The sequence below is a fragment of the Cherax quadricarinatus genome, chromosome 38 (genome assembly GCF_038502225.1).
Source record: "Cherax quadricarinatus isolate ZL_2023a chromosome 38, ASM3850222v1, whole genome shotgun sequence".
In the NCBI taxonomy this organism is placed as follows: domain Eukaryota; kingdom Metazoa; phylum Arthropoda; class Malacostraca; order Decapoda; family Parastacidae; genus Cherax; species Cherax quadricarinatus.
The window spans coordinates 22,387,754-22,404,941 of NC_091329.1; the positions used below are offsets into that span (position 1 = coordinate 22,387,754).

Below are 17,188 nucleotides of genomic sequence, written 5' to 3' on the forward strand. Positions count from 1 at the left end.
TGGTTATTTGAGTTGCTGTCGCATTCCTGTAAACTTGAGCCAGTTTGACGATTCTTCTCTGATCTGTCTCATTAACAAGGCGTTTTCGCACTCACTGGACGTTTTGTGTTTTTTTTTTCTCACCATTCTCTGTACACTCTAGAGACCGTTGTGTGTCAAAATTCCAGGAGATCAACAGTTTCTGAGGTGCTCAGACAACTCCGGCTGCCTGGCACCAACAATCATTCCACGGTTAAAGTTAGATCACATCTCCCCACATTCTCATGTTTACTTTGAACAACTGAATCTTTTCACCATGTCTGCATGCTTTTAAGCATTGAGGTGCTGTCATGTAATTGGCTGATTAGATTTCTAAACAAGCAGGTGTACCTAATATACACCCAGAGATGTGAAAATATTTATGGTTCTACACAAATGTATGCATCTGTTATTATATATATACAGAAATATACACACGCGTATGTACACTGAGATACACACGTCATTGTGAACAATAACACATGCCTCTGATTTTATATACAATAAGAAATGCATGCTTCTTGGTGTATATTGCTGTGTATGATGATGTTATTAAGATGTTTGTGCTTGTGGTTGCAGGTGTGTGCTGGAGAGCTGGTGGTGCTGCTGCAGTCTTGACCAAGGATGGGGTGAGTGAACCACACTATTCCCCCACCACACCACAGCTACCCCCCTACCCCCCACCACGACCCCCTCCACCACCCCTCCACCATCTCCTCAACCACCCCCCTCCATCACCCCCTCCAATACTCCTCCCAAGCCTTACACACACACACACACACACACACACACACACACACACACACACACACACACACACACACACACACACACACACACACTCAGACGAGTCACAGGGACGTTAGGAAGTATTTCTTCAGTCATAGAGTTGTCAGCAAGTGGAATAGCCTAGCAAGTGAAGTAGTGGAGGCAGGAACCATACATAGTTTTAAGAAGAGGTATGACAAAGCTCAGGAAGCAGAGAGAGAGAGAGGACCCAGTAGCGATCAATGAAGAGGCGGGGCCAGGAGCTGAGTCTCGACCCCTGCAACCACAATTAGGCGAGTACAATTAGGTGAGTACACACACACACACACACACATCATGTGATCATGTGGTTCTGTGCTTCGACTACATAGTTGAGCTCCAAGTGGAGAGAATAGCAGGAATAGGCTGGGAAAAACCAAACTACAAAAGGGGGAACTACTCAGGCATGAGGAACTTCCTTCAAGACATTCAGTGGGAGAGGGAACTGACAGGAAAACCAGTACAAGAAATGATGGACTATGTAGCAACAAAATGCAAGGAGGCAGAGGAGAGGTTTGTTCCCAAGGGAAACAGTAATAATGGGAAGAACAGAACGAGTCCTTGGTTCACCCAAAGGTGTAGGGAGGCAAAAACTAGGTGTACTAGAGAATGGAAAAGGTACAGAAGACAGAGAACTCAGGAAAATAAAGAACTCAGCCGAAGAGCCAGAAACGAATATGCACAGATAAGAAGGGAGGCTCAGAGACAATATGAAAATGACATAGCATCAAAAGTAAAGACTGACCCGAAGCTGTTGTACAGCCACATTAGGAGGAAAACAACAGTCAAGGACCAGGTAATCAGACTGAGGAAGGGTGATGGGGAATTCACAAGAAACGACCGAGAGGTATGTCAGGAGCTCAACACAAGATTTAAAGAGGTATTTACAGTAGAAACCAGTAGGACTCCAAGAAATCAGAACAGGGGGGCACACCAGCAAGTGCTGGATGAGGTACATATAACCAAGGAGGAGGTGAAGAAGCTGCTATGCGAACTTGACACCTCAAAGGCGGTGGGACCAGACAACATCTCTCCATGGGTCCTTAAAGAGGGAGCAGAGATATTGTGTGAGCCATTAACAAAGATCTTCAACACATCATTTGAAACTGGGCAACTCCCAGAGGTATGGAAAACGGCAAATGTAGTCCCAATTTTTAAAAAGGGAGACAGACATGAGGCACTAAACTACAGACCTGTATCACTAACGTGTATAGTATGCAAGGTCATGGAGAAGATCATCAGGAGGAGAGTGGTGGGGCACCTGGAAAGAAACAAGTGTATAATTGACAACCAGCATGGTTTCAGGGAAGGAAAATCCTGTGTCGCAAACCTACTAGAGTTTTATGACAAGGTGACAGAAGTAAGACAAGAGAGAGAGGGGTGGATCGACTGCGTATTTTTGGACTGCAAGAAGGCTTTCGACACAGTTCCTCACAAGAGGTTACTGCAAAAGCTAGAGGACCAGGCACACATAACAGGAAAGGCACTGCAATGGATCAGAGAATATCTGACAGGGAGGCAACAACGAGTCATGGTACGCGACGAGGTGTCAGAGTGGGCGCCTGTGACAAGCGGGGTTCCACAGGGGTCAGTCCTAGGACCTGTGCTGTTCTTGGTATACGTGAACGACATAACGGAAGGGATAGACTCAGAAGTGTCCTTGTTTGCAGACGATGTGAAGTTAATGAGAAGAATCGAATCGGACGAGGATCAGGCAGGACTACAAAGAGATCTGGACAGGCTACAAGCCTGGTCCAGCAACTGGCTCCTTGAATTTAACCCTGCCAAATGCAAAGTCATGAAGATTGGGGAAGGGCAAAGAAGACCGCAGACACAAGATAGTTTAGATGGCCAAAGACTGCAAACCTCACTCAAGGAAAAAGATCTGGGGGTGAGTATAACACCGAGCATATCTCCTGAGGCGCACATCAATCAGATAACTGCTGCAGCATACGGGCGCCTGGCAAACCTACGGATAGCGTTCCGATACCTCAGTAAGGATTCGTTTAAGACTCTGTACACCATCTACGTCAGGCCCATACTGGAGTATGCAGCACCAGTTTGGAATCAACACCTAGTCAAGCACGTCAAGAAATTAGAGAAAGTGCAAAGGTTTGCAACAAGACTAGTCCCAGAGCTACGGGGATTGTCCTATGAAGAGAGGTTGAGGGAAATCGGCCTGACGACACTGGAGGCCAGGAGGGTCAGGGGAGACATGATAACGACATATAAAATACTGCGCGGAATAGACGAGGTGGACAAAGACGGGATGTTCCAGAGATGGGACACAGACACAAGAGGTCACAATTGGAAGTTGAAGACTCAGATGAATCAAAGGGATGTTAGGAAGTATTTCTTCAGTCATAGAGTAGTCAGGCCATGGAATAGCCTAGAAAGTGATGTGGTGGAGGCAGGAACCATACATAGTTTTAAGGCGAGGTATGATAGAGCTCATGGGACAGGGAGAGAGAGGACCTAGTAGCAATCAGCGAAGAGGCGGGGCCAGGAGCTGTGACTCGACCCCTGCAACCACAAATAGGCGGGGCCAGGAGCTGTGACTCGACCCCTGCAACCACAAATAGTTGAGTACAAATAGGTGAGTACACACACACACACACCTCACACACACACACACACCTCACACACACCTCACACACACACACACACACACACACCACACACACACCACACACACACCACACACACACCACACACACACACACACACCACACACACACACACACTCACCCCACACACACACATCACACACACCAGACACACACACACACACACACACACACACACACACACACACACACACACACACACACACACACCACACACACACCACACACACCACACACACCACACACACACACACACACACACACACACACACACACACACACACACACACACACGCACACACACACACACACACACACACACACACACACACACACACACACACACACACACACACACACACACACACACACACACACACACACCACACACACACACACACACACACACACACACACACACACACACACACACACACACACACACACACACACACCACACACACACACACCACACACACACACACACACACACACACACACACACACACACACACACACACACACACACACACACACACACACACACACACACACCTCACACACACACCTCACACACACACCACACACACACACACCTCACACACACACACACACACACACACACACACACACACACACACACACACACACACTCACACACACACACCACACACACACACACACACACACACACACACACACACACACACACACACACACACACACACACACACACACACACACACACACACACACCACACACACACACCTCACACACACACCTCACACACACACCTCACACACACACCTCACACACACACCTCACACACACACCTCACACACACACCTCACACACACACCTCACACACACACCTCACACACACACCTCACACACACACCTCACACACACACCTCACACACACACACACACACACACACACACACACACACACACACACACACACACACACACACACACACACACACACACACACACACACACCTCACACACACTCACCTCACACACACACACACACACACACACACACACACACACACACACACACACACACACACACACACACACACACACACACACACACACCTCACACACTCCTCACACACACTCACCTCACACACACACACACACACACACACACACACACACACACACACACACACACACACTGTGCTGTTCTTTATTGACAGATTAAAGTTTGATACCCGTCCTCTGTGTAGTTGTGACCCCATACCCATTCTGTGTGTGGTAGTGACTCCATATCCATCCTGTGTGTGGTAGTGACTCCATACCCATTCTGTGTGTGGTAGTGACTCCATACCCATTCTGTGTGTGGTAGTGACTCCATACCCATCCTGTGTGTGTGGTAGTGACTCCATACCCATCCTGTATGTGGTAGTGACTCCATAACCATCCTGTGTGGTAGCGACTCCATACCCATAATGTGTGTGTGGTGGTGACCCGATACCCATCCTGCGTGTGTGGTAGTGACCCCCATACTCATTCTGTGTGTGTGGTAGTGACCCCATACCCATGCTGTGTGTGTGGTAGTGGCTCCATACCCATCCTGTGTGTGGTAGTGAATGCATACCCATCCTGTGTCTGTGGTAGTGACCCCATACCCATCCTGTGTCTGTGGTAGTGACCCCATACCCATCCGGTGTCTGTGGTAGTAACCCCATACCCACCCTGTGTCTGTGGTAGTGACCCCATACCCATCATGTGTGTGATAGTAACTGTACACCTGGTGTGGGTGGTAGTCACCTCATACACCTGGTGTGAGTGGTAGTCACCTCATACACCTGATGTGGGTGGTAGTCACCTCATACACCTGATGTGGGTGGTAGTCACCTGATACACCTGGTGTGGGTGGTAGTCACCTGATACACCTGGTGTGGGTGGTAGTCACCTGATACACCTGGTGTGGGTGGTAGTCACCTGTTACACCTGGTGTGGGTGGTAGTCACCTGATACACCTGGTGTGGGTGGTAGTCACCTGATACACCTGGTGTGGGTTTTAGTCACCTGATACACCTGGTGTGGGTGGTAGTCACCTGATACACCTGGTGTGGGTGGTAGTCACCTGATACATCTGGTGTGGGTGGTAGTCACCTGATACACCTGGTGTGGGTGGTAGTCACCTCATACACCTGGTGTGAGTGGTAGTGACCTCATACACCTGATGTGGGTGGTAGTCACCTCATACACCTGATGTGGGTGGTAGTCACCTGATACACCTGGTGTGGGTGGTAGTCACCTGATACACCTGATGTGGGTGGTAGTCACCTGATACACCTGATGTGGGTGGTAGTCACCTGATACACCTGGTGTGGGTGGTAGTCACCTCATACACCTGGTGTGGGTGGTAGTCACCTGATACACCTGGTGTGGGTGGTAGTCACCTGATACACCTGGTGTGGGTGGTAGTCACCTGATACACCTGGTGTGGGTGGTAGTCACCTGATACACCTGGTGTGGGTGGTAGTCACCTGATACACCTTGTGTGTGGGGTAGTCACCTGATACACCTGGTGTGGGTGGTAGTCACCTGATACACCTGATGTGGGTGGTAGTCGCCTCATGCACCTGGTGTGGGTGGTAGTCACCTCATACACCTGGTGTGGGTGGTAGTCATCTGATACATCTGGTGTGGGTGGTAGTCACCTCATACACCTGGTGTGGGTGGTAGTCACCTCATACACCTGGTGTGGGTGGTAGCCACCTCATACACCTGGTGTGGGTGGTAGCCACCTCATACACCTGGTGTGGGTGGTAGTCACCTAATACACCTGGTGTGGATGGTAATCACCTGATACACCTGGTGTGGGTGGTAGTCACCTGATACACCTGGTGTGGGTGGTAGTCACCTGATACACCTTGTGTGGGTGGTAGTCACCTGATACACCTGGTGTGGGTGGTAGTCACCTGATACACCTGGTGTGGGTGGTAGTCACCTGATACACCTGGTGTGGGTGGTAGTCACCTGATACACCTGGTGTGGGTGGTAGTCACCTGATACACCTGGTGTGGGTGGTAGTCACCTGATACACCTGGTGTGGGTGGTAGTCACCTGATACACCTGGTGTGGGTGGTAGTCACCTGATACACCTGGTGTGGGTGGTAGTCACCTGATACACCTGATGTGGCTGGTAGTCACCTGATACACCTGATGTGGCTGGTAGTCACCTGATACACCTGATGTGGCTGGTAGTCACCTGATACACCTGATGTGGGTGGTAGTCACCTGATACACCTGGTGTGGGTGGTAGTCACCTGATATACCTGGTGTGGGTGGTAGTCACCTGATGCACCTGGTGTGGGTGGTAGTCACCTCATACACCTGATGTGGGTGGTAGTCACCTCATACACCTGGCGTGAGTGGTAGTCACCTCATACACCTGGCGTGAGTGGTAGTCACCTCATACACCTGATGTGGGTGGTAGTCACCTCATACACCTGGTGTGGGTGGTAGTCACCTCATACACCTGATGTGGGTGGTAGTCAACTCATACACCTGGTGTGGGTGGTAGTCACCTGATACACCTGGTGTGGGTGGTAGTCACCTCATACACCTGGTGTGGGTGGTAGTCACCTGATACACCTGGTGTGGGTGGTAGTCACCTGATACACCTGATGTGGGTGGTAGTCACCTCATACACCTGGTGTGGGTGGTAGTCACCTCATACACCTGGTGTGGGTGGTAGTCACCTCATACACCTGGTGTGGGTGGTAGCCACCTCATACACCTGGTGTGGGTGGTAGTCACTTCATACACCTGGTGTGGGTGGTAGTCACCTCATACACCTGATGTGGGTGGTAGTCACCTCATCCACCTGGTGTGGGTGGTAGTCACTTCATACACCTGGTGTGGGTGGTAGTCACCTCATACACCTGGTGTGGGTGGTAGTCACCTCATACACCTGGTGTGGGTGATGGTCAACTAATACACCTGGTGTGGGTGGTAGTCACCTAATACACCTGGTGTGGATTGTAGTCACCTCATACACTTTGTGTGGTTGGTAGTCACCTGATACACCTGGTGTGGGTGGTAGTCACCTGATACACCTGGTGTGGGTGGTAGTCACCTGATACACCTGGTGTGGGTGGTAGTCACCTGATACACCTGGTGTGGGTGGTAGTCACCTGATACACCTGGTGTGGGTGGTAGTCACCTGATACACCTGGTGTTGGTGGTAGTCACTTGATACACCTGGTGTTGGTGGTAGTCACCTGATACACCTGGTGTGGGTGGTAGTCACCTGATACACCTGGTGTGGGTGGTAGTCACCTGATACATCTGGTGTGTGTGGTAGTCACCTGATACATCTGGTGTGGGTGGTAGTCACCTGATACATCTGGTGTGGGTGGTAGTCACCTGATACACCTGGTGTGGGTGGTAGTCACCTGATACACCTGGTGTGGGTGGTAGTCACCTGATACATCTGGTGTGGGTGGTAGTCACCTGATACACCTGGTGTGGGTGGTAGTCACAATATTATAGATGCACATAAGGGTGCAGGGACTGATCCCCAACACTGACTATAGAGACCTCAGCAAGTTACTCTAGTAACTAACTGTTTAGAAGTTTTTGGTTTGTTTCCCGCCACGCTGGCGGGAGATTTATCTGTAAAAATTTGCATTTGTGGTCACATTGGGACTCAGGCTAACCTTCCTGTGGTGTATAAATATACCTAGTTGGATGAATCTTATTGTAGCCAGCTGGCCCAGTGGCTTACGCCCTGAACAGAAGTTTTACGATACCCTTGCCGCAAATTCAAGCCCCAACCGTACCGTGGTTTGTTTGCAATCATGTCATTTCGATTTTTCTTGAATGGCTAGTTATATGCCACTGTGGATAAAATGCTTTGACATTTCTTGAGTGAGTTGTCTCTCATAATGTCAACAAGTGTGACAATAGTTTCTCTGGTAAAGTTTACATTTATTTTGTTTACATCAGCTGGTGGTACAGATTCGCCAGGGATACTTGTAATGTAGTGGAAGCCGTGTGGTGTAGCCATCCACGAGTCCACTGGCTCGTTGCGTGCACCGTAGATATGTGGCTGCCCCTGCATCTGGCTCGTTGCGTGCACCGTAGATATGTGGCTGCCCCTGCATCATGGTCTAATGATAGATAAATTGACTGGTGTCTGTCTTCCTCTGTATGAGAACTAAACTAAATAAGGTGTACCCTAACTCCAATGATACTTTTTTTTTAACCATTTCTGTGCCTGACTACCGACAGATGTTGTGTGTTTGTTGTATCTACTGCGTATATGTTAATTTTTATGCCATGTATGGATCTGAGATTACATTTAAAATGGAGGGAATGTAATTTATTCGTCAGGAGACCTGGAACAATACCTTCTGACACAGGTCTTAGCTATGGTCGTCACTAGACCCGGAACAGTACCTCCTGACACAGGTCTTAGCTATGGTCGTCAGTAGACCTGGAACAATACCTCCTGACACAGGTCTTAGCTCTGGTCGTCAGTAGACCTGGAACAATACCTCCTACCACAGGTCTTAGCTATGGTCGTCAGTAGACCTGGAACAATACCTCCTGACACAGGTCGTAGCTATGGTCGTCAGTAGACCTGGAACAATACCTCCTACCACAGGTCTTAGCTATGGTCGTCAGTAGACCCGGAACAATACCTCCTGACACAGGTCTTAGCTATGGTCGTCAGTAGACCTGGAACAATACCTCCTGACACAGGTCTTAGCTATGGTCGTCAGTAGACCCGGAACAATACCTCCTGACACAGGTCTTAGCTATTCGACGATTGATGAATGGGCCTTGAAATTTGTAATGTTGAAAGTCGTGCCTCTCCTACTCTCCACAAAGTTAGGAACATGTATGTGGTACAGAAAGTTAGAAACATGTGGTATAGACAAAGTTGGGAACATGACTCACGAGTTTTGATTCTCTCTGACCGCGGGTTCAATCCCGCCCGTGGTATGGAAAGTTCGGAACATGTGGTATAGACAAGGTTAGGAAGCTCATCTGTGGCGTATGGATAATTTATGGTTTACTTGTAGATGATTCGGGATCATGGCTCCCGTGATCCGATCTCAGACTACATCTGGGTGAGAGATGAGAGGAAGTGTATAATAAACCGAGTGAAAAGTAGGGGCACCATGAGTACATTAAGAACACACTCTATCAATATCCGTAGTCCAAGACTATTCAACAGGGAGATAACAGAGATATAACCGGAACAAATGTAGGTGTCTTCAAGACGAAACTAGATTCTTAATTCCTCCAGGTGCCAGATCAACCAGGTAGTGATGACTGGGGGAATGAGGTCAGCTAGTAGCAGCAATAATTTGACTGAACAAGGAATCAGCAGGAAAATCTAGCTCCAGGTCGGGCTGTGTGGGTTTAAAACCCCTTGAAATGGGTCACAGGTATGTTCTTGTTGATAGATGGTCACAGGTATGTTCTGGTTGATAGATGGTCACAGATATGTTCTGGTTGATTGATGGTCACACATATATGTCCTGGTTGATAGATGGTAACACATATATGTTCTGGTTGATAGATGGTCACAGATATGTTCTGGTTGATTGGTCACACATATATGTTCTGGTTGATAGATGGTAACACACACATGTTCTGGTTGATAGATGGTCACTGGTATGTTCTTGTTGATGGTCACAGGTATGTTCTGGTTGATAGATGGTCACAGGTATGTTCTGGTTGATAGATGGTCGCAGGTATGTTCTGGTTGATAGATGGTCGCAGGTATGTTCTGGTTGATAGATGGTCACAGGTATGTTCTGGTTGATAGATGGTCACAGGTATGTTCAGGTTGATAGATGGTCGCAGGTATGTTCTGGTTGATAGATGGTCGCAGGTATGTTCTGGTTGATAGATGGTCGCAGGTATGTTCAGGTTGATAGATGGTCGCAGGTATGTTCTGGTTGATAGATGGTCGCAGGTATGTTCTGGTTGATAGATGGTCACAGGTATGTTCTGGTTGATAGATGGTCGCAGGTATGTTCTGGTTGATAGATGGTCGCAGGTATGTTCTGGTTGATAGATGGTCACAGGTATGTTCTGGTTGATAGATGGTCACAGGTATGTTCTGGTTGATAGATGGTCGCAGGTATGTTCAGGTTGATAGATGGTCGCAGGTATGTTCTGGTTGATAGATGGTCGCAGGTATGTTCTGGTTGATAGATGGTCACAGGTATGTTCTGGTTGATAGATGGTCGCAGGTATGTTCAGGTTGATAGATGGTCGCAGGTATGTTCTGGTTGATAGATGGTCACAGGTATGTTCTGGTTGATAGATGGTCACAGGTATGTTCTGGTTGATAGATGGTCACAGGTATGTTCTGGTTGATAGATGGTCACAGGTATGTTCTGGTTGATAGATGGTCGCAGGTATGTTCAGGTTGATAGATGGTCGCAGGTATGTTCAGGTTGATAGATGGTCACAGGTATGTTCAGGTTGATAGATGGTCGCAGGTATGTTCTGGTTGATAGATGGTCACAGGTATGTTCTGGTTGATAGATGGTCACAGGTATGTTCAGGTTGATAGATGGTCGCAGGTATGTTCTGGTTGATAGATGGTCGCAGGTATGTTCTGGTTGATAGATGGTCACAGGTATGTTCAGGTTGATAGATGGTCACAGGTATGTTCAGGTTGATAGATGGTCGCAGGTATGTTCTGGTTGATAGATGGTCGCAGGTATGTTCTGGTTGATAGATGGTCACAGGTATGTTCAGGTTGATAGATGGTCGCAGGTATGTTCTGGTTGATAGATGGTCGCAGGTATGTTCAGGTTGATAGATCGCAGGTATGTTCAGGTTGATAGACAGGTATGTTCAGGTTGATAGATGGTCACAGGTATGTTCAGGTTGATAGATGGTCGCAGGTATGTTCTGGTTGATAGATGGTCGCAGGTATGTTCAGGTTGATAGATGGTCACAGGTATGTTCAGGTTGATAGATGGTCACAGGTATGTTCAGGTTGATAGATGGTCGCAGGTATGTTCAGGTTGATAGATGGTCGCAGGTATGATGGTCACAGGTATGTTCAGGTTGATAGATGGTCACAGGTATGTTCAGGTTGATAGATGGTCGCAGGTATGTTCAGGTTGATAGATGGTCACAGGTATGTTCTGGTTGATAGATGGTCACAGGTATGTTCTGGTTGATAGATGGTCGCAGGTATGTTCTGGTTGATAGATGGTCGCAGGTATGTTCAGGTTGATAGATGGTCGCAGGTATGTTCAGGTTGATAGATGGTCGCAGGTATGTTCTGGTTGATAGATGGTCGCAGGTATGTTCAGGTTGATAGATGGTCGCAGGTATGTTCTGGTTGATAGATGGTCGCAGGTATGTTCAGGTTGATAGATGGTCGCAGGTATGTTCAGGTTGATAGATGGTCGCAGGTATGTTCTGGTTGATAGATGGTCGCAGGTATGTTCAGGTTGATAGATGGTCAGGTATGTTCAGGTTGATAGATGGTCGCTTCAGGTTGATAGATGGTCGCAGGTATGTTCAGGTTGATAGATGGTCACAGGTATGTTCAGGTTGATAGATGGTCACAGGTATGTTCAGGTTGATAGATGGTCGCAGGTATGTTCAGGTTGATAGATGGTCGCAGGTATGTTCAGGTTGATAGATGGTCGCAGGTATGTTCTGGTTGATAGATGGTCACAGGTATGTTCAGGTTGATAGATGGTCGCAGGTATGTTCTGGTTGATAGATGGTCGCAGGTATGTTCAGGTTGATGGTCACAAGTATGTTTTGGTTGATAGTTGGCTACACAATATAAACACCACAGCCTGGTTGATCACAGACTGCCTGCAGTAACTTACATAGAGCTCTTGTTAACGCTGAACCTTAATAACTTCACTACCTAGGTTATACTATGAACTTCACACTAATTTTACTAAGTTGATTTCGACTCTGAAATCAGAATTTATCGAAAACTGAGTCATAGTTACGTAGTATATTGGAAATATTTTTGTAGTATAGATCGAGTATTACTGACGACCATTGTGGATTGTTCTTCATGTTAAATAATGCGTGAAAATATTTCTGTAATAAGAATCCTGACCTAATGGGTTAATTCTGATTTCAATTATGGAATCGGATTACTCTGGTTAATAAATCGCATTCGTATTTACTTCATTACCTAATAACCACTTTTAAGTTAAATGCCTTTATATATTTAACGAGTGTTAATAAATCTTTGAACCTTGTGTGCTTAATGAGTTAAGCTTTTAGTGTGGTTACTACACCCTTTCCGTGTCACGAAAGGTAATGTACCATCTAGCACGGATCTCCCGCTGAAAAAACTAATTTCTGGTCGACAGAATTGAAACAGGAAGTGAAAGTTCTCTTTACACCCTCCAGGTCTGCAGTTTTGCCTGCCTTAAAGAAAGAGGTTGTTAGTGTGTAGCAATGTTCTAGTCCAGAGAATACAAAGTGTCTTAAAGAACTGACAGTTGTGCACGACACGCTCAACTGTGAACACCACCAGCAAGATAACAAACATCAAACTTAAAACACACGTGGGTCATAATGATGGAGGTTAAAACACACATGTGTCACAAAGATGGAAAACACACATGGGTCACAAAGATGGAAATTAAACACACACATGGGTCACAAAGATGGAAGTTAAAACACACATGGGTCACAAAGATGGAAGTTAAAACACACATGGGTCACAAAGATGGAAGTTAAAACACACATGGGTCACAAAGATGGAAGTTAAAACACACATGGGTCACAAAGATGGAAGTTAAAACACACATGGGTCACAAAGATGGAAGTTAAAACACACATGGGTCACAAAGATGGAAGTTAAAACATAAAAAGTTGAGTATTGAAGATAGAATGGAAGTATGATAGGGTTGGTGAGGGAAGAAGTCAGCACAGCCGGTCAGGGAAGGTGAAGAGGCCGGGCTAGGTGCCAGGACTCGACCCCCAACAAGGAGAAACCTTCCACTACGTAAATGGATCATTATCTGGGCAAGCGTTGAAATCACTAACTTATCAGCATGTTGCGGAGCCTCTCTCTCTCTCTCTCTCTCTCTCTCTCTCTCTCTCTCTCTCTCTCTCTCTCTCTCACACACACACACACACAACCAGAGAGAATGTCTCTCGCAACCAGTGAGAGAGAGAGAGAGAGAGAGAGAGGTTACTCTTTCAATCAGGGAGAGAGAGAGAGAGAATGAGATTGCGACTGAGAATGTGAATGTGAATGAGTGATAGTGTGTGCGTGTGTAATAAAACCAGCAGTAACCTTGGGGTGGCTAAGCATTGTGGAATATCAAAGGAGAGAGAAAGAGAGAGAGAGAGAGCTGCACGAACTGTGTCAAAACTGTCAGTGGTGACAATAAGGCAGGAGGAGGTGCATTTCCTTCTTAAATCACTTGACCAAGAAAAGGCTGTGAGCCCAGACAAGTTGAGCCCAAGATTGTTGAGAAGATGTGCAGACCAGCTAGCAGCACCTCTAACTCGCATCTTTCAGCACTGCCTAGTACAGTGTAAATGGCCCTCTCTATGGAAAGAGGCAAATGTAGTCCCTGTTCACAAAAAGAAGAGCAGAGCAGAAATCAGCAACTACAGACCAGTGTCACTCCTGTCAATCACTGGTAAGATCCTTGAGACAATAATCTCAAGACAAATGACAGATTTTTTTGACTACCACTCACTACTTTGTGATCGTCAATATGGCTTCAGGAAAGGTTACTCTGCTGCTGATCTGTTGTTAAACCTCTCCACTAAGTGGCACCAGTCACTGGATGAATCCAAAGTCAGCTGTGTGGTAGCACTGGACATTGCTGGCGCTTTCGACCGGGTGTGGCACCAGGGCCTCTTAGCAAAACTTCAAGCACTGGGAATTGCAGGCTCTACGCTATGTCTCCTCAGTGATTACCTTCATGGTAGATCTCTAAGTGTAGTCCTCAATGGAACGGAATCAGCAAGGCATCCTATTGGGGCAAGCGTTCCGCAAGGAAGCGTGCTGGGTCCACTGTTATGGAATGTCTACTTCAACGACCTTCTTCATCTCATCCCAGAATCACATGCATATGCAGACGACTGTACACTGACATTCACTTATCCAAGAGAAGAAATGCCAGCTGCTCTAAGCTACATCAATCACCAGCTGAGAGCTTTATCAGCTTGAGGAAATAGATGGCAAGTAACATTTGCACCTGAGAAAACGCAAATGATGATCGTCTCTAGGCACCATGATGGTAATGCTGGTGCAGTAGTAAGGATGAATGGGAGGATGTTGGCACCTGGAGAAGAAGTTGATATTCTTGGGGTGAAATTTGACTCCAAACTAACCATGAAGAACCATGTTGTAAATCTTGCAATCAAGGCAGCCAGGAAGCTTACAGCACTTCGCCGTATCTCGCATCTGCTTGACAGTAGGGGTTGCAAGATCCTGTACGAGGCACAAGTACGCTCACACCTTGAGTATGCTCCACTTTCTTGGTTTGCCTGCCCCCCCTCTCATCTGCGACTGCTTGACAGAGTAGAGAACAGAGCAAGACGTCTCATCTCTCGCCTGGACCCATCCTGGATAGATCTGTCATTTCAGCAGAGCCTTCAACATAGGAGGGATGTGGGTGGCCTTACTGTTATGTACAAGGCCAATATTGTCAAAATACCACACTTGGATCCACTTCGAGGACAGCGTGAAACAAGCTTTTATGCCACAAGACGGGCAGAAAGCAGCAACTTCACTCTGGCTGTACCCTTCTCCAGAACATCACTCCATCTGAGATCATACATACCCAGGATGACTCGAGTATGGAACACATTCGTACAGCATAATGATGTCAACGAGATAAAGTCAGTTGATCAAATGAAAATGCTGGCCCACAGATGGCTCCAACTTCATCCTGTTCCGTACTTGTATGTCTCATAACAATAAAAATCCTTAACCTGTAATATAGCTGTCAATAAAGCTAGGGATCCTTAACCTTGTCAAACCCTGTGTAAAAAAAAAAAAAAAAAGAGAGAGAGAGAGAGCGCGGAAGGTTGCTCTGCGGTAGATGAAAGGTGCAACACTTTTACACACACACACACACACACACACACACACACACACACACACACACACACACACACACACACACACACACATAAACACACACACATAAACACACACACACATAAACACACAAATAAACACACACACACAAACACACAAACACAAAAACACACACACAAATACACACATACACACACACACACACACACACACACACACACACGCACACACACACACACACACACACACACACACACACACACACACACACACACTATATATATATATATATATATATATATATATATATATATATATATATATATATATATATATATATATATATATATATATATATGAAGATCATTAAGAAAACGAGCACGTTTTACTCATCACTTGACTACTACCAGCAGGTGCTGGAGTCTCTTACACACTGGATCCCAGTATTTTCTTTGACAGGATATTTCTGAAGCGCTGGAGTTTTTTAATACATTTTCTTCCGTGGCTGTCACTTACATAAGTCAGCTAACTCACACCTTGCTTATTTTTACTGCAAGGTGGACAGGAGGCAGCAGTGGCTCAAGGAAAATTAGAGGAATATTATTTTCCTCGCCAGAGAATCAAACCCTGGAACCTTGCGATTGGGTCGACGGTTCTTACCGGTGAACTACGCGGTACACCTGACGAGGGAGGGAGAGGCGTGTGAAGGAGGCGGGACTCTACGAAAGGCTTGTCCTATTTTGGTCGACGAGGGAGGGGGAGGAGGGAGAGTCCACGTGGTGTTGTTGTGTTCCTCAAGGTCACCTCCAACTCTCTCTCTCTCTCTCCCTCCCTCCCTCCCTGGATCTGAGAAACATCTCTCTCTCTCCCTGGATGTGAGACACTCTCTCACTCACACACACACACACACACACACACACACACACACACACACACACACACACACACACACACACACACACACACACACACACACACATATATATATATATATATATATATATATATATATATATATATATATATATATATATATATATATATAAATAAACACTGATCTCTGGCTGAAGGAGACTCGAACCTACGAACCTTAGGACAAGGTACGCAGTGCTTTACCAATCTACCCACGCTGTAAGCCTTCTCCCTGAAAGCTGGCTGCCTTGGATCAAAACGTGTAGCGCATGCTACACGCCAAGGTATTGGTCCAGTGTGGGTAGATTGGTAAAGCACTGCGTACCTTGTCCTAAGGTTCGTAGGTTCGAGTCTCCTTCAGCCAGAGATCATTGTTTGTGTATATTTCGCATGCTCTCGCGAATTCCTTGCATTGTTCAAATCTCTAGTAAGGCTGATGCATGCAGGGGATGAGATGAAAAGCTGTACGCCTTCTCCCTGAAAGCTGGCTGCCTTGGATCAAAACGTGTAGCGCATGCTACACGCCAAGGTATTGGTCCAGTGTGGGTAGATTGGTAAAGCACTGCGTACCTTGTCCTAAGGTTCGTAGGTTCGAGTCTCCTTCAGCCAGAGATCAGTGTTTGTGTATATTTCGCATGCTCTCGCGAATTCCTTGCACATATATATATATATATATATATATATATATATATATATATATATATATATATATATATATATATATATATATATATATATATATATATAGTAGCCTCACACACATGAAGGTAGCAA

General features: G+C 46.5%; 1 protein-coding gene across 7 annotated transcripts in view; it reads left to right on the top strand.

The window, feature by feature from the left end:
- LOC128693051 (PTB domain-containing engulfment adapter protein 1) overlaps window positions 1–17,188 on the top strand; it is a 325,835-nt gene that overhangs the window by 166,017 nt on the left and 142,630 nt on the right. For 5 of the 7 annotated variants that reach the window (XM_070092166.1, XM_070092169.1, XM_070092167.1 and 2 more), the window contains one exon: window positions 598–647. The exons of the other annotated variants lie outside the window; for them this stretch is intronic. In XM_070092166.1, the coding sequence (XP_069948267.1) occupies window positions 643–647 (5 nt within the window). In that variant the 5' untranslated portion in view covers window positions 598–642. The remainder of the gene's footprint in view (window positions 1–597; window positions 648–17,188) is intronic. 7 annotated transcript variants of the gene reach the window in all.